This window comes from Dipodomys spectabilis, unplaced genomic scaffold, assembly GCF_019054845.1.
Source record: "Dipodomys spectabilis isolate Male_0828 unplaced genomic scaffold, ASM1905484v1 ptg000141l, whole genome shotgun sequence".
NCBI lineage: Eukaryota > Metazoa > Chordata > Mammalia > Rodentia > Heteromyidae > Dipodomys > Dipodomys spectabilis.
In genome coordinates this window covers 4,784,189-4,808,659 of record NW_024870818.1, presented here as the reverse complement: position 1 = coordinate 4,808,659, position 24,471 = coordinate 4,784,189, and the positions used below count along the sequence as shown (strand labels likewise).

At 38.7% G+C, this 24,471-nt stretch overlaps 2 protein-coding genes across 2 annotated transcripts in view; both read left to right on the top strand.

Moving 5' to 3' along the window:
- The window catches only part of Commd1 (copper metabolism domain containing 1), a 118,509-nt gene that overhangs the window by 43,381 nt on the left and 50,657 nt on the right, over window positions 1–24,471 (top strand). The gene's annotated exons all lie outside the window — the stretch shown is intronic.
- LOC122117453 (RNA-binding protein PNO1-like) lies at window positions 86–22,807 on the top strand. The gene is given in 4 exon segments (XM_042691196.1): window positions 86–119; window positions 380–852; window positions 854–1,221; window positions 22,663–22,807. Coding segments are annotated over 4 exon segments (1,020 nt in total).

Here is a 24,471-nt window from a genome sequence, read left to right as displayed (position 1 = left end):
CTTTCCATGTATGTGTTACCATGCCCATCTTTTTGATTGAGATGGGGTTCTTACTTTCTCTCTTTGTTTGGGCTGGCATTAAACCATGATCCTCTCCACCACTGCCTTCCAAGAAGCTGGTATTACATTTATGAATCACAATTGCCTGGCCTAATTTTTAATTTTTAATGGTGTTTAAAAGGAAAAACCTTCCAAGAAATTAGTAAGAATAGTCTAGTAGACATTGTTAGTAGTGATTGATGCAGTTTGACAGCTTGAAGATAATTTAAATTATCTTAGAATACATTTGAAAAATAGACAAGGGAATTTCTGTTTTTATTCCAATTTTCCATTTTTTTATTTTACATTGTTTACAACATGGGATTTATTTAAACTTTAGAATGGGCCAACAGTAGCTCAAAGAAGTATTCTAGGCTTGCGCAGAGCGGCCGCTCACATGTTCCTATTCTGGTGTTTGCTGGTTGTGGAGATGGCAGAGATGGAGACACAGAGTGCCACAATGGTGGCCGGCGGGCGAAGAAGCGACAGGCTGATCAGCTGTCCTCCGCGGGTAAAGACAGAAGCACTGGGCACATGGACACAGAAGAGGGCCGGCAGGCCAAGAGGCTTGTCTTTCCTCCCCTCGCTGGGGATGGATTCCTGAGTGGGAAAGAAGAAACACGGAAATTTTCAGTCCCAGCTAATAGATATACACTCTTAAAAGAAAACTGGATGAAGATATTTACTCCTGTTGTAGAACATTTGGGACTTCAGATACGCTTTAACTTGAAATCAAGAAATGTAGAAATCAGAACTTGTAAGGAAACCAAGGATGTTAGTGCTCTGATAAAAGCAGCTGATTTTGTGAAGGCCTTTTATTCTTGGGTTTCAAGTGGAGGATGCACTTGCCCTCATCAGGCTGGATGATCTCTTTCTAGAGACTTTTGAAATTACAGATGTTAAGCCCCTCAAAGGAGACCATTTGTCAAGGGCAATAGGAAGAACCGCTGGCAAAGGAGGAAAAACCAAATTCACCATAGAGAACGTGACACGGACACGGGTAGTTTTGGCTGATGTGAAAGTTCACATCCTTGGATTTTTCCAAAACATCAAAATAGCAAGAACTGGCATTTGCAATCTCATCCTGGGAAATCCTCCATCAAAGGTTTATGGAAATATTCAAGCTGTGGCTAGTAGATCCGCAAAGCGATTTTTATTTCATATCAGAGACTTTTTATCTTTGTACTTAAAAAAAAAAAAAAGCCCAGTGAAGCTGGGGCTAAAGTGGTAGAGCGTTAGCTTTGAACAAAAAAAGCTCAGGGACAGTGCCCAGGTCCTGAGTTCAAGCCCCAGGACCAACAACAACAACAACAAAAGCCCTGACATTCTGCAAATGTTCACACAAAACCATGTGGAGAATGTTTCAGTCACATTCAAGCTTGGGTCCCTTCCTCCATTCTCAGTCAGAAGCATAAACAAAAAGAGAAGGTTTAGGAGTATTCACATTCAACAGCTTATAGAATAAACATCAAAATCGAATACGATTATACGTTAAGTATACTTTAACATGTTTCTCACTTTAAATCGCATGTAGATTTGCAGTTTAAAATCCTCCCATTTATAGCAAACTTCTTTTTTTTTTTTTTTTTGCTTTTTTTATTGTGAAAATACTGTACAGAGGGGTTACAATTACATGGGCAAGATAATGAGTACATTTCTTATCAAGCATTGTTGCCTCCTCCTTTGTTTCCCCTTCCCATCCCTGCCCTCCCATCTCCCCCTACTCTCATGCCAAAGTAGCAAACTTCTTGCTTAAATCTTTCTTATGAACTTTGAAGTTTATCAATTTGTAAACAATTGTGCCCTGTAAATTGTAATTAAAAGAATTATCTCAGGAAACTTAGGAAGCATGACCCTAGTTAATTCCAACATTAGGTGAATATTATTGAATCAGGTTATAAGCAGCAGCTTTGGCTATGAACCAACCAATAAGTACTGATCTTTGTGCTTGTTTCATACTTTGTAAAATGGAAGACTTTGTATTGTAATGTTGATAGGAAGAAAGTTTTATTTATCAAATAAGTATTCAATGAAAGTATTCATTACAAATGTTGGGTATATTTCTCCTCATGACTAGTGCCTGCCTATTTAAATATAATGTGATTATTTTTAGAATGGGAGAAATCAAGCTTATTAAATGTGATTTGATACTGTATTCTCTTGTACATCTTAAATACCCTAACCAAACTTTTAATAATGAGAGTTTCAAGAAAATTCTGAAAAAAAGTACTTTTAATAAGCCTCTTCTTGGGCGCTGGGAATTTGGCTTAGTGTTAGAATGCTTGACTCACATGCATGAAGCCCTGGGTTCGATTCCTCAGCACCACATAAACAGAAAAAGCCAGAAATGGTGCTGTGGCTCAAGTGGAAGAATGCTAGCCTTGAGCATAGAGAGGCTCAAGGACAGTGCCCAGGCCCTGAGTTCAAGCTCCAGGACCGGCAAAAAAGAAAAAAAAATGAGCCTCTGCTTCCTCTACATTAGTGACTTGTGTTACTGTCCCAAGCTGTTTTGTACATTGCATGGGATTAGGTATACTTACATACTGTAAGGTCCTCCAAGGGATGGCGAGGTAGGCTCCTCCCTTCTTGGCTAAGTCTCCTCCCAGTACCTATGTCACCTAGGTAACTGGCACACCTGGAAGTCACATTATCTGGTGTGGCCACACCTTCCCTCAACTTCTCCCTGCCCTTTCCCTACTTAAACCCAGATCTGACCTAAGCCCACACCTTTTGGCCATGCTGCTGCACCATGCACAGTGGGGGCTAGCAGTTCGTTATTATAAACTTCTCTTCCTGTCTGGGGAAAAAAGTATTCTAAAAGAAGTGTTCTAAAGTATGGTTCTAAATTTAGAGTTCCAAGGTATGATTTTATAGAAAACAATGCCTACAGTTTAAACTGTACAGAAAAGTGTAAGAGTAAAACGTTTAAATTTCTGTTTCTCCAAAAAGCTATCATAGGGGCTGGGAAGGTGGTTCAGTGGTAGAGTGCTTGCCTTGCATGCCTGAGGCCCTGGGTTCGATTCCTCAGCACCACATAAACAAAAAGAAAAAAGCCGGAAGTGACGCTGTGGCCCAGGCCCAGAGTTCAGGCCCCACAACCGGAACCCCCCCCCAAAAAAATTACAGAAAGCTATCATAATTTTCAGTGCTTTTATAACTTGTAAAATTAAAATGTAGAACTTACATAAATTCTAACTAACCTTGAATTAGATATTTACATGACATATTTTGTACAGAAAAAATATTTCACTAAGAAAACATGCTTTAAAAACCTGTTTGATTAACATTAGTAATTGGAAAAAATTATTATGTAATAGAAAATAGATAATAATGAAAGGGAAGTGTAAGTTTAAAGCGATCATTTTGTTTAAATGATATTCTTCCTGGGCACTGGTGGCTCATGTCTATAATCCTAGCTACTCAGAAGGTAGAGATCTGTGGATTGAGGTTCAAAAACAGCCTGGTCAGGAAAGTCCATAAGACTCTTTTATTCTTTTTCTTTCTTTTTTTTTTTTGGTTGGTCATGGAACTTGAACTCTGGGCCTGGGCACTGTCCCTCAGCTCTTCAGCTCTAGGCTCGCACTCTACCACTTGAGCCACAGTGCCACTTTTGGTTTTCTGGTGGTTAAGTGGAGATAAGAGTTCTGAGATATGATTATAGGCACGAGCCACTGGCACTAGGCTTCTTTCAAAGCCAGCTTGGGCAGGAAAGTCTGTGAGATTCTTATCTCCAATTAACTGCCCAAAAGCCAGAAATGGCTTAATGGAGATATGGTTCAAAGTGGTAAAGCATTAATCTTCTTTATGCTTTCTTCTGTGGCTGAATGAGCAGGTATCTGACAACATGCCCAGCTTTTTCTTTGAGATAGGGAACATATTTATGTGGCCTGGGCTCACATGAACTGTGATCCTGATATCAGCCTCCCACATTGCTGAGATAGCAGGTGCAGGTGACTGCACCCAGCTGTTTGTTGACATGGGGGTAGGGAGTCCCATGAACTTTTGTCCAGGCTATCCTTAATAATAATCCTCCTAATTTCCTGTGTCATTACTAGCTAGGATTACAGGTGTGAGTTCTTGGCAATGGGCCAGAAAAGCTATCTCTCCCCCACCTCCCAGGATCTGTATATTTACTGTTCCCTCTATTTGGTCTTCCCCAGATAACTACTTAACTTCTTTAATTTCTTGAGGTCTTTCCTTAAAAAGTCACCTTCTCAGTTAAGTGTCAGTGGCTCAAGCCTATAAGCCTAGTTTATTCAGGAAGCTGAAATCTGAGGATTGTGGTTCAAAGTTAGCTTGGGCAGGAAAATCTGTGAGACTCTTATCTCCAATTAACTACCAAAAAGCCAGAAATGGATTAATGGAGATCTAGTAAAGTACTAGCTTTTGAAAAAAAAAGTTTAGTGATTGTGCCAAGGTCAAGTCCAAGCCTCAGGACTGGTGTGTGGCACACACACGCACACTCACAAAGTAATTCTTGTTTCCAAACTTCTATATGGTAGGATCTAAAAGCTAGAAATGAATAATTAAAAATCCTTTGTTGGTTAAAATACGTAGGTATTCAGTGTTGAATGGAGCTAGTGTTAATGTTTCACTTTTTTGAAAACATGGGTTATATTGACTTCTTTTCTGTTCCTCATTTATGACGATTTTTCCCTTTTGAAAAAAGAAAAAAAGGGAAAATTATTGTAAAGGCTTCCAGATTTTGTTAGATAAGCCTAAAGATACCCAAGAACAATTGATATTATGGGGAAGAAAATGTGACTCCAGGAGACTACTTTTAGGGGGCTGCTGTAGCTAGGGAGTATGACTCAAGTGGGAGAGAGCTTGTCTAGTTAGCATGGAGGAAGCTCTGGATTTAATCCTAAATACTGGGTGGGGAGAAGTGGGCATAGGAAGGCCTTGCTGATTGTTGATAGTATGAACCAGGTGAGACAGTATAGTCAAAGTAGGGAGAGGTGGGAAGATAGTGAATGTTTTTTTTTGGGGGGGGAGGGGGTCGGGTCGGGTCATGGGGCCTGAACTCTGGGCCTGGGCGCCGTCCCTCAGCTCTTCAGCACAAGGCTAGCGGTCTACCACTTGAGCCACAGCGCCACTTCCGGTTTTTTTCTTTTTGCTTATGTGGTGCTGAGGAATCAAACCCAGGCCTCAGGCATGCAAGGCAAGCGCTCTACAACTGAGCCACCTTCCCAGCCCCCAGTGAGTGTGTTTTGAAAGTAGACAGAACTGGGCACTGGTGGCTCACGCCTATAATCCTAGCTGCTCTGGAGGCTGATATCTGAGGATCACAGTTTGGTTCAAAGCTAGCCTGGGCAGGAAAGTCCCTGAGAAAAATAGAAAAAAACAAAACAAAAAAAGTAGATGGGTTGCCCTGAGATGACTTGGAAAGATATAAGGAATGGGGAAAAATGGAAATTGGGAGTAATTTTTGTTATTTCTTGTGTAAATGTTTTAGTATAAAATATAAATCCTAGTCATTAACAGTCTAATAATGTCGACTATCTAATATACAATTTCTATTTATTTTTGTCAGTTGTGGGGCTTGAACTCTGGGCTTGGGCACTGTTCCTCAGCTCTTTAGCTCAAGACTAGTGCTCTACCACTTGAGCCACAATGTCACTTCCGGTTTTCTGATGGTTTATTGGAAATAAGAATCTCATGGACTTTCCTGCCCGGGCCAGCTTTGAATTGCGATTCTCAAATCTCAGCCTCCTGAGTAGCTAGGATTACAGACATGAGCTACTAGTTTCCAGCTTCTAATATACAATTTTAAGGATTAAAAAATTATGGGGAGCCGGGCACTGGTGGCTCCTGCCTATAATCCTAGCTACTGAGGAGGCTGAGATCTGAGGATCTCGGTGCAAAGCCAGCCTGGGCAGGAAAGATTGTGAGACTATTTTCTCCAATAAACCACTAGAAAACCGGAAGTGGAGCTGTGGCTCAAGTGGTAGAGCACTCGCCTTGAGCTGAAGAGCTGAGGGACAGTGCCCAAGCCCAGAGTTCAAGCCTCACCACCGACCAAAAAAAAAAAAAAATTATGGGGAAGAGATGAGGGTCTCAATATTCAGCCCAGGTTGGTCTTGAACTCCTGATTCTTCTGCCTTAGTCATCTAAGCACTGGGATTACCACTACAACTGTGTATACCTTGAGAGAGTGCTATTTATTTATTTATTTATTATTTTTGCCAGTCCTGGGGACTTGAACTCAAAGCTTGAACACTGTCCCTGAGCTTCTTTTCCTCAGGTTAACACTACCACTTGAGCCATGTCACTACTTCTAGCTTTTTCTGTTTGTGTGGTATTGAGGAATTGAACCCAGGGCCTCATGCATGCAAGGCAAGCACCATGCCACTGAGTCACCTTCCCAGCCCTCCGGAGCTTCTTTGTGTTCAAGGCTAGTACTCTACCACTTGAACCACAGTGCCACTCCAAAATTTGAGTGGTTACTTGGAGATAAGAGTCTCACTGGGACTTTTCTGCCCAGGCTGGCTTGAAACCACGATCCTCAAGTCTCAGCCTCCTGAGTAGCTAGGATTACAGATGTAAGCCACCGGTACCTGGCTTTATTTTACTCTAATTTTTAATTTTTTTTTTTTAAATGCTGGGTATCAGGACTGGGAAGGTGGCTCAGTGGTAGAGCGCTTGCCTTGCATGCCTGAAGCCCTGGGTTTGATTCCTCAGCACCACATAAGCAAAAAGAAAAAAGCCAGAAGTGGCGCTGTGGCTCAAGTGGTTGAGCGCTAGCCTTGAGCTGAAGAGCTGAGGGACAGCGCTCAGGCCCAGAGTTCAGGCCCCACAACCAGACCCAAAAAAAACAAAAATAAAATAAAATAAAATGCTGGGTATCAAACTCAGGGTTTCATGGTATGCTAGGCAAGTGCTCTACCACTGAGCCCCAGCCCTCCTTGAGTTTTTTTCCTTCCACTCGGAGGAAGCAATTAATAAATTATTTAATATTTGACAGTTAAGAAAATGCTGTTAGTGCTTAAATAATTTCATTTTAAACTTCAATATTTCAAGAAACCAATTTAGGATTACTGAACTTAAAGTGTTTCCAATAGGCTTTATTTATTTTTATTTTTCGGTAGTACTTGGATTTTTAACTCCATGCCTTGTACTAGCTAGGGAAGGGCTTGAGCTACATCTCTACTCCTCCTAATAAGCTTGAAAAATATGTTTTCTTATGTTTCTAAATCTTTGCAAACTCATTGCCTCTGTAAAGACAAGGCTTCAGCACTGTTGAAGTCCTCAAGCCTCTGATTAGTAGCCTGCCAACATCCCCTGGTGTTGGATTTACTTCAGATTGTTGCCCAGGCTCTTTCTATTCTTGTGAACAGATGAGGAGCTTGAGAGAAAGCCAGGAAACCCGGCCTTGGAGGACTTGGAAACAATTTTTGAATTTAAGTCTCTTGTCCTAAACTCAGAGCAACATTGTATCATGCCCAGAAAAGTCAAAGCTGCTTGTATTTCTTTGGTATTTGGGAGCTGGCTGTTTGGCTGTGGGCTTCATTCCACCACACTTCTGCCAAGATAAATGAAGACCTCAGGTCTGTGCCCATTCTTAAGTGTATTTTAAGAAAGTTGTGATAACATACTCTTAACATAAAGTTTATCAGTTAACCATTTTAAATTGTACAGTTTAGTGCTATTAAATACATCTATAATGTCTTATGACCATTACTAGTGTTCATTTTGAGAACTTTTTCATTATCCTAAACACAAATTCAGCATCATTATACAGTAGCTCTCTACTTCTGGCTCTGTCCTGCTCCTGTTACTTCCATTGTATTTTCTTTCTGTATGCATTTGTTTATTCTAGGTACTTCAGATAATGGAAGTATACAGTTGTCTTTTTATGTCTGGTTTATTTTACTTAGTGTAGTATTTTAAGGGTACATCATATTGTAGCATGTATCAGGATTTCATTCCTCTTTATGGCTGAATAATGTTCCATTGAATGTATATGCCATATTTTGTTTATCCATTTATTGATGGACATTTGGGCTATTTCCATCTTTTGGCCATTGAACATGGGTGTACAAATATCTGATTACCTGCTTTTAATTCATTTGGGTAGATAGCTAGGATTAGACTTCTGAATCAATCATGTGGCACTTCTGTGTAACTTTTCAAGCTTCTACCACAATTTCAGCACATCCTCAATAACACACTGGTCTCCCTCCTTGTAGTAGTTTTTGCCTTGATGGGTATCAAATGGTGCCTAATTACAGTTTGTGGGGCTTGAAGTTGGCCTGGGTGTTGTCCCTCATATCTTCAGCTCAAGGCTAGTGCTCTACCTCTTGAGCCACAGTGCCACTTCTGGTTTTCTGGTGGTTAATTGGAGATAAGAATCTCATGGATTTTTCTGCCTGGACTGTCTTGAACTGTGATCCTTAGATCTCAGCCTCCTGAGTAGCTAGGATTACAGGTGTGAGCCACCAGCGCCTGCTTTGGGTTGAATTCCTTAATTAGTGATGTTAAACATCTTCTTTAGGGAAATGTCTTTTCAAGTTTTATACATTATTATTATTATTAATTTACCTTATTGCTATTTTAGAGGTGATATACAGCGGGGTTACATTTACATACAACAGGTAATAAGTACATTTCTTTCGTACAGTGTCATCTGTTCCTTCATTCTCTCCCATTTCCCTCCCTCTCATCTCCATCCATGAGTTGCATAGTTCACTTTCATCAGTGTGTATTGCCTGTCACTGTTGCACTTTTTTTCCCTTTTTTCTTGGATTCTTTGTCCTCCCCCAACCCTCCTACAGATGTGCATGTGAATACACTGTATATAAGGTAAAGAATACAGAGTCATCACAAAGAGAAAAACAAATTTTAAAAGTCCTTTGTTTTCATATCTTTGGAGTTCGTTTCAGTATTTTACTCAGTATATTATTTTATATACGTATGAGGAGGCACTTGGGTATTGCACCTTTGTGATTCTCTCCTAATATTGTCCTCTTTTGGTCTCACTGTATGCGAGTATTTAGAATCTTGTGTTTTAGATCTAACTTCTGCATATCATGGAGAACATGTGCTGCTTGGCTCTCTGATCTTGGCTTACCTCATTTTACATGATTTGTTCTAGTTCCATCCATTTTCCTGCTAATGACATGATTTTATTCTTTCTAATGGCTGTAAAATCTATTGCATATTATTATTATTTGTGTGTGTGTGTGTGTGTGTGTGTGTGTGTGTGTTGTGCTTGGCCCTACCCTCTTGAGCTACACTATGCTTCGACCCTTTTTGCTGTTTAATTGGAGATCAATCTCATGAACTTACTTGTCCAGGCTGGCTGGCTTCAGTCCTCAGATTTCAACCTCCCGAGTAACTAGGATTATAGGCATGAATCATTGGCATCTGGGGCTCTTTTTTTGTTTGTTTGTAGTTGTGGGGCTTGAACTCAGGGCTTGGCATTGTCCCTGAGCGCTTCTGCTCAAGGCTAGTGCTCTACCATTTGAGCCACTGTTCCACTTCTGGTTTGAGTGGTTAATTGGAGATAAGAGTCTTATGGGGATTTTTCTGCCTGGGTTGGCTTCAAACTGTAATCCTCAGATCTCAGTCTCCTGAGTAGCTAGGATTACAGGCATGAGCCACAAGTACCTGACTTCTTTCTTCTTCGTTAATGGTGCTGGGGATCCAGCATTGGAAATTGCTCTACTGTTGAGCTATATACTGCCCTCAATCCTTCAATTTTCAAATTTCTGAATAAATATTTGTAAAAACTACAAGTATAGTTTTCTTCACAAAATACTCTATTTGCCTTATTCTTATAATTAGCAATATTTAGAAAATGAAATTTTTAGTGTTTGGACTTAAATCTATCACAGATACTATTTTTATTTTGCTTATACTCTTCAAAAATAGAAGCTAGACCTAGGAGCTGTTTCTTTTCCTTTCTTGCTTCTTTCTATAAAATTTTTATTTAAGTAGTTGTACAGAGGTTTCAATTCAATATGTTAATTTATATGTTCAGTGCATCATCTCCCCCACCCATCTATCCCAGCCCCACTCACCCCCTCAAGTTTCCTGGTTCTTTTGTCACATGTGTACATTATTAGGATTCATCGTACTCCCTCCCCTTAAGCCCTAGTCCCTCAAACAAGACATACCTCAGCTTCCTGGTATTCATTTTGTTAAACTATCTGTTAATTGTTCAAAGGTGTTACATCATGGAAACTAAGATCTCTTTCAATTAAAGTAAATGCCTAAAAGATTGATAGAGGTAATTATGAACCTAATGAAATTTTATAAGGTATGTCATTGTATTCTGTAGATAAGTATGCTAAACATATATACGTGGCTGATTTTTGTTTTTTGTTTTGTTTTTTTTTGTCCGTCGTGGGGCTTGAACTCTGGGCCTGGGCGCTGTCCCTCGGCTCTTCAGCTCAAGGCGAGCGCTCTACCACTTGAGCCACAGCGCCACTTCTGGTTTTCTGGTGGTTTATTGGAGATAGGAGTCTCATGGTCTCTCCTGCCCGGACTGGCTTTGAACCGCGATCCTCAGATCTCAGCCTCCTGAGTAGCTAGGATTACAGGCGTGAGCCACCAGCGCCCGGCAAGTTTTTTGCTTTTTTTTTTTGGTTAACAAAACTTGAGATGAATCCCAGGGCCTTCCTCATACATGCTAGGCAAGTGGTTGAGTCACATCCTGACTGCAGCCCTGTATTTTGCTTTTGGTGGTTGTGTTCCAAGGAAGTTAAACAGGAATTTTGTATTGAATCTGTCTGGAAGAACTTTGAAGTTATTTTTGAGTACCTCTGAAGATCTTCAGGGCTGCATAAATCTGAGTTAAACATGACATTTCCCTTCCTGTGCAATCTTTTAGAGTATTCTTTGTTTATAAGGCTTTCCTGTAAACATGTAATGTTTCTACTCAAACTTGTGTAATACTATTCCGATCTATGATTTCTTTTTCTTTCAACCAAGGCTTTAAAATTGAAAATAGATGGTGTGTATGAACATTTAAGATGTAACAGTCATTTATAATATTACAAGCTTTGTTAATTCTGTTCTTTTGCCACTTATTTTGGTACTGTTTTTGTATACCTCTAATCCTTTCTGTATTTTTAAAAATGATATAGTACAGTAGCTTAGTATTGTTCAGATATGTATAGTTTGTATTTACTTCTCCCAAACATTCATTAAGCTCCAGGAATTAGTGGCTCATGCCTATAATTCTAGCTACTCAAGAGACTGAGAGCTAAGGATTGAGTTTGAAGCCAGCCAGCCAGACAAATCTGAGACTCTTATCTCCAATTAACCAGCAAAAAATTGGAAGTAGAAGTGTGGCGCAAGTGGTAAAGGGCCACTGTGAGCAAAAAAGCAGAGCTCAAGACCCAGAGTTCAAGCCCAGTACCAGTTCCTTCCTCTCTGTATCTCTGTCCCTGTCTTGTCTCTGTCTCTCTCTTTCTTAATAATACTCAACTCATGGCCTTAATGCTTGCTAGGCAAGTACTCTACCATGAGCCATATCTCTGGCCCTGGCAGTTTTTTTGTTTTTTTTTTGTCAGTCATGGAGCTTGAACTCAGGCCTGGGCACTGTCCCCTGAGCTCTTTGCTCAAGGCTGGTGCTCTACCATTTACGCCACAGCTCTACTTCCTGGTTTTCTTGTGTATAATTGGAGATAAGAGTCTCATGGACTTTCTTGCCTGGTCTGGTTTTGAACTGTGATTCTTGGAGCTCAACCTCCTGAGTAGCTAGGATTATAGGCACAAGTCACCAGAGTCCTGCTTAGTTTCTTTTTTTAATATGACTAATTATATCCTAAGTTCTGAATTATGTGGCCTTCATCACTTTTTATCTCTTTTACATGTTCTATGCATGTTCTCTACTTGCTTAAAATAGTTCCTCAAGCATTTCAAATGTTTAATATTTAAGTGAGTATATTAGTGAAAATATCCAGAAAGAACCTTAGAAAGAACCATTAAATTTACAATTTGATTTAAAAAAAATTACAGAGTACAGTAGATAATTAGGTATCCTTAAATTTTTTTTTTCTATTGACAGTACCCCAGGTTTGGGGCTTAAGTTTATAGTTATAGTGTTAGCTAAATATTGGATTTATTTCTTACCTGTTTTTTTTTCTTACCATAACCTGAGGTTGTTTATTTTATCTATTTATGTACTTATCTATTTGTTTGCTTGCTTATTTTGTCGGTAATAGGGTTGGAACTCAGGGCCTGGTCACTGTCCATGAGTTTTTTTGCTCAGGATTAGCACTCTGCCACTTTGCGCTATAGCGCCACATCTGGTTTTCTGGTAGAGTCTTACAGACTTTCCTGCCTAGGCTGGCTTTGAACTGCAATCCTCAGCCTCCTGAGTAGCTAGGATTACAAGCATGAGCCACCAGCACCCAGCTCTGACGTTATTTTGAAAGAAATTATAGTACTGCTCAGAAGAAGAGTGCAAACTACTTACACCTTTGAGGTTCTGAAAGCATTACCATAATTCTTCATTTGTCTATAATAGCCATTGCCTCACTACTCTTATGTCCCTTTGCAGTTAATCTTGGTCTTATAATCTCTTTTCTTACTGAATCTGTTTGTTCTAGTAATACATCATTACAGTCCACTTATTTATTTATTTTTTTTTAGTTTGTAAAAGATTTTATAGTAGAGTTGGGAGGAGATTTCAACAGTTCACAACTCCATGTTGAAAACAGGCTTCTAGGCTCTGGTCTTCCATCCCTGAGCTTTTTCATTGGCTGCTGAATCACACATAGAGCTGCATTCTCACCCAGTTTGCTACTGCTTCTCTCCGTCGTCCTCTCTTATCATTCTTTTTTTTTTTTTTTTAATTTTATTTTATTTTATTTGAGAACATACTGTACAGAGGGGTTACAATTACATGGGCAGGATAATGTATACATTTCTTACCAAGCATTGCAGCCTCCTCCTTTGTTTACCCTTCACCTCCCTTCCCAGCCTCCCCCCTCCCCCGACCCAATCATACCCCCCCTCCCCCCCCCACCCCACACCGACATTGTAAAGCTGCCAGAAAGAATGACATTTCCCCATTTGTTAGGAAATGGAAAGGCTTGGAAAAAATTATATTAAGTGAAGTAAGCCAGGCCCAAAGAAACATAGGTCCCATGGTTTCCCTTATTTGCAATATCTAGTATATGTATGAGTCAAGCGGAAAAAGTCAGATAATGTGATGTTAGGAAAACGAACCCTCAAATATGTATTTTAATGTTTTTGTTTCTTTCATGCATGTGTTTCTAACGCATTTATAAGATTATTTCTTTGTTGCTTTGTATGTCCCTTCCCCACAGTGTAACCCCCGCTTTCACTATATTTGATGTCAGTATAACATGTGGAGGAGACAGGGACAAACAAGTCGTTTAAGGATTCAGGTGGACCTGTTGCAACAATGAGAAGTACAAAATGTCAGTCCACTTATTTTATCTGCCTCCATTTGCTCTATTCTGTCTTACCCCACCCCTGCTGACCTTGTTTTTATCTTCCTTCACTTGCAGGCATCTTTCTTAACTTGTTTTTTATAATCCTTCCAGTAGTAAATCTACAGAATCAACCAGGCTTCTAGTAAACTAGACCTCTCTGATAAAAGACAAAAGTATAACTAAAGCCTACAATGCTAATATGTTGAGTGAGCACTTTTCTCTTTTTAAATTGTTTGCTTAATAACTCAAATCCATCTCTTGATACAATTTGTCATAGGTTCATTTGCATCCTGTTATTTGATGGAAGCATGTTAAAAAGCTTATTGCTCATTGGTAGGGTAGGTCTAAGAACACTAATTGTCTCTTAATGTGCTTTTCCAGTGAAGAGCTGAAGATCCAGGGTATCACCTGTCAAGACTTTTCTAATGTCATTTATGTTAAACCAAATTCAGTTTGATTTTCATGGTATCACATTCGCACTGAATTTCCTTTTGGAGACTGCCACTTTGTAATTATTAGTGACTTTTAAAATAAAAGAGGGTTTATGTTTTCAGGAAGAGCTGGAAGGCTTTTATGGTAGGCTTTTAGTGACCTTTACTCAGATTATCTTGTGTCTGACAAAGAAACTGAGTTGTAATTCTGTCAACATTTACTTCTAAGAACATCTGTTGTCATATTGACAGCACTGGATTATGTGAAAGTCTTTTCTACTACACTATTCTACATATCTTTTTATTGCTTTGGTTTTTTAATGTATATAATGTAACTCTCCACTTAATTATATGTCCTTTTATAATTTCAAGTTCCTTTTCATATAGTTTCTTCTTTAGAGACTTTTTTGAACACAAAAAATTATGTGTTATGTATTTTATATAGTACATGCAGATAAATCAGACACATTAAGCTAATATTAAAATAAGGAAAATCATCTGTGATTGACTGTCAGATAATTAAGATTGACTAGAGCATATAAATTTTGTGAATTTGTTCCTAGAAGTTACTTCAGATCTGACTGCTAAGAACAATTGACTCATAGAAGTAATAGAAGTATAAGGTATATATCTGCTGTTAAAAGATCCAAGCATGTTCTGTAAAACTAAAAATTGTATACTTCAAGCTGGGCGCCAGTGGCTCACGCCTGTAATCCTAGCTACTCAGGAGGCTGAGATCTGAGGATCATGGTTCAAAGCCAGCCTGGGCAGGAAAGACCGTGAGACTCCTATCTCCAATAAACCACCAGAAAACCGGAAGTGGCGCTGTAGCTCAAGTGGTAGAGCGCTGGCCTAGCGCCCAAGCCCAGAGTTCAAGCCCTACAACCAATCAAAAAAAAAAAAAAAAGATTGTATACTTCAGTAAAATATAGTATACTCATACATACTTCCTCTGGCAAATCTTCTGTTGACTTACCCTCTTCAAAACAGGGTATAAACATGTTCCTAAATCTTATTTTTACATTTCTAGGCGATATATGGCATATATTTGGTTACTACTTTTTATTAACTTACAAAAATATGAATTTTGTAGGATTGGATAAACTTGAAATGAGAGTATCTAGTATAAAGAGTAACATCCTATAAGAGATGAGTGAGGAAAGCATAGTTCTAGGTGATTTCTGCTGATAATACATGTGTTAGTTCTGCTTTTTCTCCCCTTTCTCCTCAGTTAATGCACAAAGGTAAGTGTGACAATATTTTTGGAAAACATTGGATTAAAAGAGCTTTAGCAGGAAAGAATAGAAGTATCTTCTTTAAAAATTACTTCTTGGGGCTGGGAAGGTGGCTCAGTGGTAGAGCGCTTGCCTTGCATGCTCAAGGCCCTGGGTTCGATTCCTCAGCACCACATAAGCAAAAAGAAAAAAGCCGGAAGTGGCGCTGTGGCTCAAGTGGTAGAGCGCTAGCCTTGAGCTGAAGAGCTAAGGGACAGCACCCAGGCCCAGAGTTCAGGCCCCACGACCGGACCCAAAAAAAATAAAATAAAATAAAAATTACTTCTTAATTGATCGGAAAACATGTGTGGAGATGCAACATTGAAAACCCTTCTGTATAATAGAATCCCTCCCAAAAAATTACTTCTTGAAGGATGCTGGTGGGTCACACCTATAATCCTAGCTACTGAGATCTGAGGATTGAGGTTCAAAGCCAGCCCAGATAGACAAATCTGAGAATCTTTTCTCTACTTAACCACCAAAAAGTCAAGTGAAGGTGTGGCTCAAGGGGTAGAGTTCCAGTGGAATGAGTGAGAAAATAAAGCCAGTAATTCAGGCCCCAATACCAGCACCAAAAAAAAAAAAAACAACCCCAAAAAACAAACTTGATCAAAAACAAAAAACTTCTTGATCAAGAAGTACTGAACATTTAGATGGACATGTTAATTATAAACCCCTTGTAAAAGCTTTTGAAGTTCAGAAAAAAATAAAATACATTCTTAAAGTGAGGAAAAATCCAGGTGCCAGTGACTCATACCAGTATTGGCTACTGAGGAGGCTGAGACCTGAGGATCATGAAGCTAGCCCAGGCAGGAAAGTCTGTGAGAGTCTTATCTACAGTTAACCACCAAAAAGCAAGATGTGGAGCTGTGGCTTAAGTGTAGAACACTAGCCTTGAGAAAAAAAACATTTTTTTTAAAGAAATGACAGTGCCCAAGCCCTGAGTTCAAGCTCTGGGACACACACACACACACACACACACACATGCGCGTGCGCACACACACACACACACACACACACACACACACACACACACACACACTGAAATAAAATAGAAAGCAGTACCTTACATAGCCAGAACTCAAGTATTTGTATTGCCCTACTCTTAAACTGTATCTGGATGTTAAAATTGAATCCTAGGTTTCATCTAGGATATGTGTGTATATATGTATGTTAGTATATGTATACATATGTATGTGTATATATATCATGTCATGGGATGTTATGAAATATACTTAATACTTTACATATGTAACTTTAACCCCTCTGTATAGCACCTTAACAATAAAATTTTTAAAAATTTAATCTGTTGGGATGGAAATGTCAAGAAATTGTGTTTTACTTAGATTTTTTTGCTTTTCATGAATAATCACTATCAAATTTTGTCAAAGAATAGAGGAGGATAATGAAAGGATACCAGAACTAAGCCTATTTAGCCTCTGTACTTCTTCAGAACTTTTTATTTGTATGTTTATTATAGTTCTGAGGATTGAACCTGGGCCTGTTTCATTTCAAACAAGTATTCTACCACTTGAGCCACACTCTCCAGGCATTTCTGCTTTTGGTATTTTCAGATGGTGTCTTGGTTTTTGACTGAGCTTGCTTGGACCATGATTGTCCTATGAATGCATCCCACATTCCTGGGATGGCAGGCATACAGCCACTTCCCACTGCATTCAGCTTTTTTTTTTTTAACTTCTTAAAATTTTTTTATTGCTATTATAAATGTGATGTATAAGGGAAACCATGGGACCTATGTTTCTTTGGGCTTGGCTTACTTCATTTAATATAATTTTGTCCAAGTCTTTCCATTTCCTAACAAATGGGGCAATGTCATTCTTTCTGATGGAGACATAGAATTCCATTGTGTATATATACCACATTTTCTTGATCCCTTCATCTACTGAGGGGCATCTGGGTTGGTTCCATATCTTAGCTATAGTAAATAATGCTGCAATAAACATAGTTGTGCTGGTAGCTTTAGTGTAGTCTTGTTTGTAAACATTTGGGTAAATGCCCAAAAGTGGGATTGCTGGGTCATAGGGGAGCTCTATGTGGAGTCTTTTGAGGAACCTCCATACTACTTTCCAAAGTGGTTGAACAAGTTTACACTCCCACCAACAATGAAGTAAGGTTCCCTTCTGTCCACATCCCCTCCAGCATCTGTTGTTATTAGAGTTCTTGATTTTTGCTATTCTAACTGGGGTGAGGTGGTATCTTAATGTTGTTTTGATTTGCATTTCTTTTATGGCTAGGGAGGTTGAGCATTTCTTCATGTGTCTATTGGCCACCCTTCTTTCTTCTTCAGAGAAGTTTCTTTTTAAGTCTTTAGCCTACTTATTTATTGGGCAGTTGTTTCTTTGAGGATTTAATTTGCAATATCTAGTATATGTCTTAGTCAAGCAGAAAAGGTCAGATAAGGTGATGTTAGGGAAATGAACCCTAAGATATGTATTCAAATGTTTTTTCTTTCATGCGATTGTTTCTAACACATTTATAAGATTATTTCTTTGTAGCTTTGTATGTTCCTCCCCCACAGTATAACCCCTGCTTTCACTGTATTTGATATCGGTATAATTTGTGGAGGGGAAGGGGAAAAACAAGTCGTTTAAATAAGGATACAGGTGGACCTGTTGCAACAATGAGAAGCACAAGTTGTTATGTCAAAAACGAACATTACAACTTTGGCGGGGGGGGGGGGGGGGGGGGGGGAGGATAGGGTTGGGGGGCGGGGGGTTGGAGAAAGGGAAGGGATGGGAAGGGGAAACAGAGGAGGAGGCTACAATGCTTGATAAGAAATGTACTCATTATCTTGCCCATGTAATTGTAACCTCTCTGTACGGTATTTTCACAATAAAAAAAAATGAATGTGATATATAGAGGGATTATGTAAGTCAGGAAAAGAGTACATTTCTTTTTGATCAATGTCACCCCTTCCCTCATTCTTTCAGTTTTCCCCTCTCATCCTCACCCACAAGTTGTATAGTTCATTTTCAAATTAGTGTCTAGTGAATACCATTGTGGCATTTGTTCCCTCTTTGTCCCTCCATTTCTTTGCCTCCCCTTACATTCCCATAGATAGATAAATGAACAAATGGAACAAAAAGGAAAGAAAACAAAAATGTCCTGTTTTCATTTCCTGGAGTTCATTTAGATAAATATAACTTTGTACAATCAAACATACATAGACATATGCACATAGACACATGTCCTCCTTTGGTCTCTTTGTGTGTGAATGTCTAGAGACCTATGTAATTTAGTATGTCTAAGTATATGTTAGATCTAGCTTCTGCATATGAGAGGAAATGTGTCATTTGTTTCTCTGAGCTTGGCTTACCTCACTTAATATGATTTGTTCTAGGTCCATCCATTTCCCTGCAAATGACATGATACTTTTTTCTAATGGCTAAGTAAAATTCCATTGTGTATAGGTTCCCCATTTTTCATATCTACTCATCTATTGTAGCGTATTTGAGCTGTTTCCACAACTTGGCTATTTGCACTCAGCTTTTTATTGGATACCTATCTCAGCCTCCCCAGTATCTAGTATTGGATTATTTTTGAGACAGGGTAGCTTCACTACCTTTATCTGGGCTGGCCTCAAACTCAGTCCTCCTGTCTCCACCTCCTGAGTAGTAAGGACTACGGATATGTGCCACTTGTTTCAGAACTCAGTCTTGTTTTGACTATGAGCTATGCCCCTAGCCCTTATCCTTTCTTTTCTACCTAGTTACTTTCAGCTTCTCTCTGCACACTTCTTCTTTCCCTTTCTACTGGCTTTTGCTTTTCCATCAGGTGTCTTGTATGTGGTTCTCATATCCTTTTTTTTTTTTTTGGCGGGGGAGCATTTTTGGGGCTTGAACTTAGAAGGTCTCTGTCACTTGAACTTTTGGTTTTAGCTTTTTCATAGAGGGTCTCATACTTTGGGCTTCAGTTTTTGTTTTGTTTTTTCATATAGGGTTTCACATTTTTGCCTGGAGTCAGCCTCAGACCAAATCCTCCTACCTTAGCCTTCTTCATACCTGATATTATAGGCATGTGCTACTATAGCCCCCCTTGTCATATCTTTTCTAGCTCTTAACCTTTTAGTTTTCTCACTAAATATCTAACACATTCAGTATTTTCTACATGCTTTCCATTATTCAGGGCTTAATTTATCATTTTGTAATTGGGCCATCTCTTCTACTTTTATAGTTGTAGCAGTATAGTAGCCAGACACCATGTGTGTGTTTCATGGACCACTGGTAAATTTTTCTCAATGTTATAAATACTAGAAGTGCCCTCGGTCTTTTGCTTTCTAGGAGAAAACACTTAAAATAAGATGGTTCATCCTATGTTTTTTAGTCATAGGAGCTTCAGTTTAGATGCTTCTAAATAGGAAAACCAAGAGGTACGTTAGGTTGCTAGCACTATGAGACCCAAATTGCATGCTTTGTTTTATCATTGTCATTTTTCTGAAAATAACCAGAAACTGTTACTGAGTATATGTTCTCTGTAAGACATTACCATTTTAGATGTTTAATTCTTCTGTTTCTTCAGTGAAACATGCAGGAACATGATTTCCTATTTGGCTTAGGTACATATTTGCATTGGACTCCTTGCAGATCTAAGCCACTATCACATCGACCTCTGCAGCACTGGGCTTAAGACAGTGGAGTGGAATTTATTGGATGTTTACATGAGTTGTGTCATTTTACATACTGATACATTAATGTTTTTACAACTTACCTCTCCTCATTCTTACTTCAGTATGTATTATAAGAGAATTTAAATTGAAGCATTTATATAGAGTTATGCAGAATATGATATAAATAATTTATATTCTTTTGAATGTAGAACTGTTCAGGAAATTAAATAGGTTATTACTAGTGACCTCAGACTGATGTTGAATGTCAGTTCTGTGTCCAATGTTAAAAGAGAGCCAACATCTACATATAATCTGTATCTATCAAGATAGGAAGGTTTTTTAGCATCAGGATTTATTATTTGATGGCTCTTCTTAAATCAACAGTAGTAAATATGGAATTGCTTCAGGTTCATTTAGCAAACAAATCTCTTGTGGTTGACTGGTAGAGTGAATATCATTCACAGAGTATATTTCATGACATTTAGTACTATAAATCTTGTTTTGTTGTACATTATTTTATCATGTCTTTACAATATTGTTAGGTAAGATAAATATTTGAGTATTGTTTTAACAAATAAAAAGGGTAAAAAACTGCTTACTCTACATTCTGTTATAAATTACTCATGTAAGAAGAAATAACAGGACAGTTAAAAGCAAAAGAACAGTTCCCTATCCTTTTCTGGAGATCACATACATTTTAAATTTATTGTGTATTACAACTTCAATATATATTTTATATGTGCATATATGTACTCAAATACATGCACAGACATTTGAGCTATGTGCCCAACAAGATAAATTTTTGGATACACCACCAGTTTATTAGTTGAATTATGTTTGGTAGTAGGTAGTGTTACTAGTACCAGGGTCTTACATTTTTGCCTGGGGCCAATCTCAGACCAAAATCTTCCCAAGGTTCCAGAGCTGATAGATGGCGCGTGCACGCTAATTTCTTGACTTTATGTGATTTTTAACTTTGAAATCAATTTTGCTTTTCCTGATGCTTTTTGTAGGTAAAATCTTTTGCCTATTTTTCTGTTGTTTGTTTTTAATTTTGTTTTTGTGCCAGTACTGGGACTTCAACTCAGGGACTTATACTCTTGCTCAGCTTTTCCATTCATAGCTGGTGCTTTACTACCTGCAGCATACTGCCAGTTCTGGCTTTTTGCTGGTTAATTGGATATAAGAGTCTTGCAAATATGTCTGCCCAGGATGGCTTCAAATGCCAATACTCAGACTTAAGCCTTCTTAATAACTAGGAATATAGGTGTCAGCCACTAGCACCAGGTTTGTTTTATATGTAGGCTAATAACATCTCCCTTTTTGTTTTCTTTGTAAATTTAAGATTTGCTTGCAAAGGAAAATTAAGTTTGAGATTTGCTTTCTACTTGGATTAGTAAACTTAGCTTGGTGGTTGATTACTTCTTAGACTTTGGAAAGTTGGTGATAAGATTTTTTTTTTCCTTTGGTCAGGCGTGAGGCCTGGGTGCTGTCCCTATGCTCTTTTGCTCAAGGCTAGCACTCTACCATTTTGAGCCACAGTATCATTTATGGTTTTCTGATGATTAACTGGAGATAAGAGTCTTACAGACTTTCCTGCTCAGGCTGGCTTTGAACTGCAATCTTCAGATGTCAGCCTCCTGAGTAGCTTAGATTACAGGAATGAGCCACCAGCTCCTGGTAATTTTTTTTTTAATAATACCTTTTTCTTTACATGAGCCTTGTGAAATAATGGTTTACTCAGGGTACTATAGACTGAAGTTTATGCTGTATTTACATTGAAGTATATTTCTGACATGTATCAATCAGATATTGTTGCCTATGCTTTTGTATAAAGTGTTGGTCCATCAGAATTATATTGCTATTTATTGCATTCTAGAAATTATATTGCTATTTATTGCATTCTAGAAATCTCAGAAATGTGACAATACTTCTTTACTTTTGCCAACTGTGCCTCCATTTTGGTATCTCAGAGCTTTGGGCTACTTTGAAGATACTTGGCTCACTTCCTTCACTTGTGCTCCCAGACTGCCTCTCTTCATTCAAATAGATTGCTTTAAAGGAAACCCTCCATATAAGATTTTACTTGATGGAAAGTATCTATATGTATCCATATGTAATTTTGGACACAATTATACATGTCAGAATTGTGAGATGGCAGTATTACCAAAGAAATGGAATCTGTTGCACCTCACTCTACCTTGTCCTATCACAGTGTATAAAGCAATTTAGTAATTGGCTTCCACATGGCCATGCCATTTGCAGTAGTATACAGTCATCCCTCGCTATATTGCGGTTCACTTATTGCAGCTTCACTGTATTGCAGGTTTAAAACAATATATCTAATCTGTATCACAAATTTATTGCTATATTGCAAGATTTTGCAGTATATAGGTATTTATCTAATATTTATCATTTTATTTTTGCCTAAAAATTTAAAATATAAAAATATAAAAGATGGGGCTGGGGGTTTAGCCCAGCGGAAGGGTGCCCGCCCAGTGCACACAAGGCCCTGGGTTTGGTCCTCAGCCCTGGGAAAAACATATATATAAAAGATGTTAATTCAAACACATTAAAAGAATATTAAATCAAAATACAGTATGTATCTCATCTGTACTGCACACAATGGAAATGCAGACACCACTACCGCTTGCACAAGTTTGCCAATGTGAGATTGTACACACATACTGTTGCTGATGGAATGGAAGGTGACCAACCGTAGCAATATATCCTGGGTACTGATTAGCTCAGTGACCATACCATTGGTCTGTTTGCTCTCCTGCACCATGCCCATATGTTCAGCATCTCTCTTTGTCCACTTTACATCAACGTCTAATTACTGTTATGAAATTTTGGTAAAAGTTTCCATTTATTTCAAGCCCTATGATGTCACCCAAATGTTTGGTGCCTTTTAAAGCTTCTGGCAGTGAGCTCAAGCGCCAGAGGAAGATGCTTACCATCAAAGCAAAGGTGGAACTTCTCCACATGTTAAAAGAAGGCAAGAGCTATGCAGCTATAGGCTGACATTACAAAATTAACAAATCTACTGTTCACTACATAAAGACAAGGAGATTATTAGATCTATGGCAATGATGACTTTTAACAAGACTGCAAAGAGAGTGATCACTTCTTGCAATAAGGGCATTGTGAATATGGAATCTATCCCTGTGGATAAGTGACTGCAGGAAGAAAAATATCTCACTGGATACCAACACCATCCAGATGAAGACCAAGAAACTTTATGATAGTTTTGTGTAAAGCATGGATGTTCACTATGATGATGAGGATGAAATGAGGATGATGAAGCAGAAGCAGGACCATCAAGTGCTTCTCCCACCAGACCAACCCCATGCATTGCCAACAAGGGCTGGTTTGACAAATTTCAAAGATGCTTTGGACTCAAGAGTGCTTCTTTGCATGGAAGAAGCTGCGGATAAAGCTAGAGCCAAGGAATATATGAATGACATGTTCAAGTCCATGTAAACCTGAACAAGTTTTTAACATGGATGAGACGAACTTAGCAAATGAAGAAGAGGATGAGGAACAAGAGGAACTATGGGTTGGAGAAGAGGAGGAGGTTGGCCTAACACTCAATTGTCTGCAACCATGGTCAAAATGGCCAAAGAACTTTAGTGAGTGGCTGAAGAATGGGACCCTCAGATGCTTCGTTCGTTGTACTTCAGAAATACAATGGAGAGTGGCACGTCAGTTTATAAAAACCTTCTCACTTAAAAGAAAAACCAGTGCCAGCAACTTCCCATAACTATGTCCACCACTTGGACGAAGAGATCAATTATGCCTCTACCTTTAACAAAAATAGAAGTTACAGTCCAGGGCAAAGATACTGTACCACTTGGTGAAGTGCCTGCCATGAAGTGGTGCCTTCAGAAGAGCTGCACAGTACATTCTTCTCATTGTCATTACCTTCATTGCCATCATGCACAGCTACATAATTCATGATTTTGTAGTATACTTCATTGGTGAGTACCCATATAGAATTTTATATGTTGTTAAAATTACATAGGTTTGAGTGTAGAAAGTTTAAGGGCATATGAAGTGTTTATAAGAGTGTGGGAAGCCGGGTACTGTTGGCTCACGCCTGTAATCCTAGCTACTCAGGAGGCTGAGATCTGAGGATCATGGTTCAAAGCCAGCCCTGGCAGGAAAGTCCCTGAGACTCTTATCTCCAATAAACCATTAGAAAATGGGAAGTGGTGCTGTGGCTCAAGTGGTAGAGCACTAACCTTGAGCTGAAGAGCTAAGGGACAGTGCCCAGGCCCAGAGTTCAAGCCCCACAACCGACAAAAAAAAAATGTGGGAAGGGTTTTATAAAGCTTTAATACATAATATATATAATAAAATAAATATAATCTGCTACTTCATGGATTTTTACCTATCACAGGGGTCTTTTGGAACTTTACTCCTGCAATAGATGCGGGATCACTGTACATGGAATATTACCTTTAGTTTTATTTTCAAAAATAGATATTTATGACTATGAAGCCTAAGCTATGGTAGCTATGACAAGTATAATTTGATTGTTTTTAAGTCTTATTTGTATTTTAATTTTAATCCTTTGATGGATTTCCATTGGAGAATGAGCCAAGGGGCTAATCTTTGATGGTATTATGTTACCCCTTGGTGCTTGAAGTCATGGCATTTTCCAGAAGAGGTTTAGGTCTGTCTAT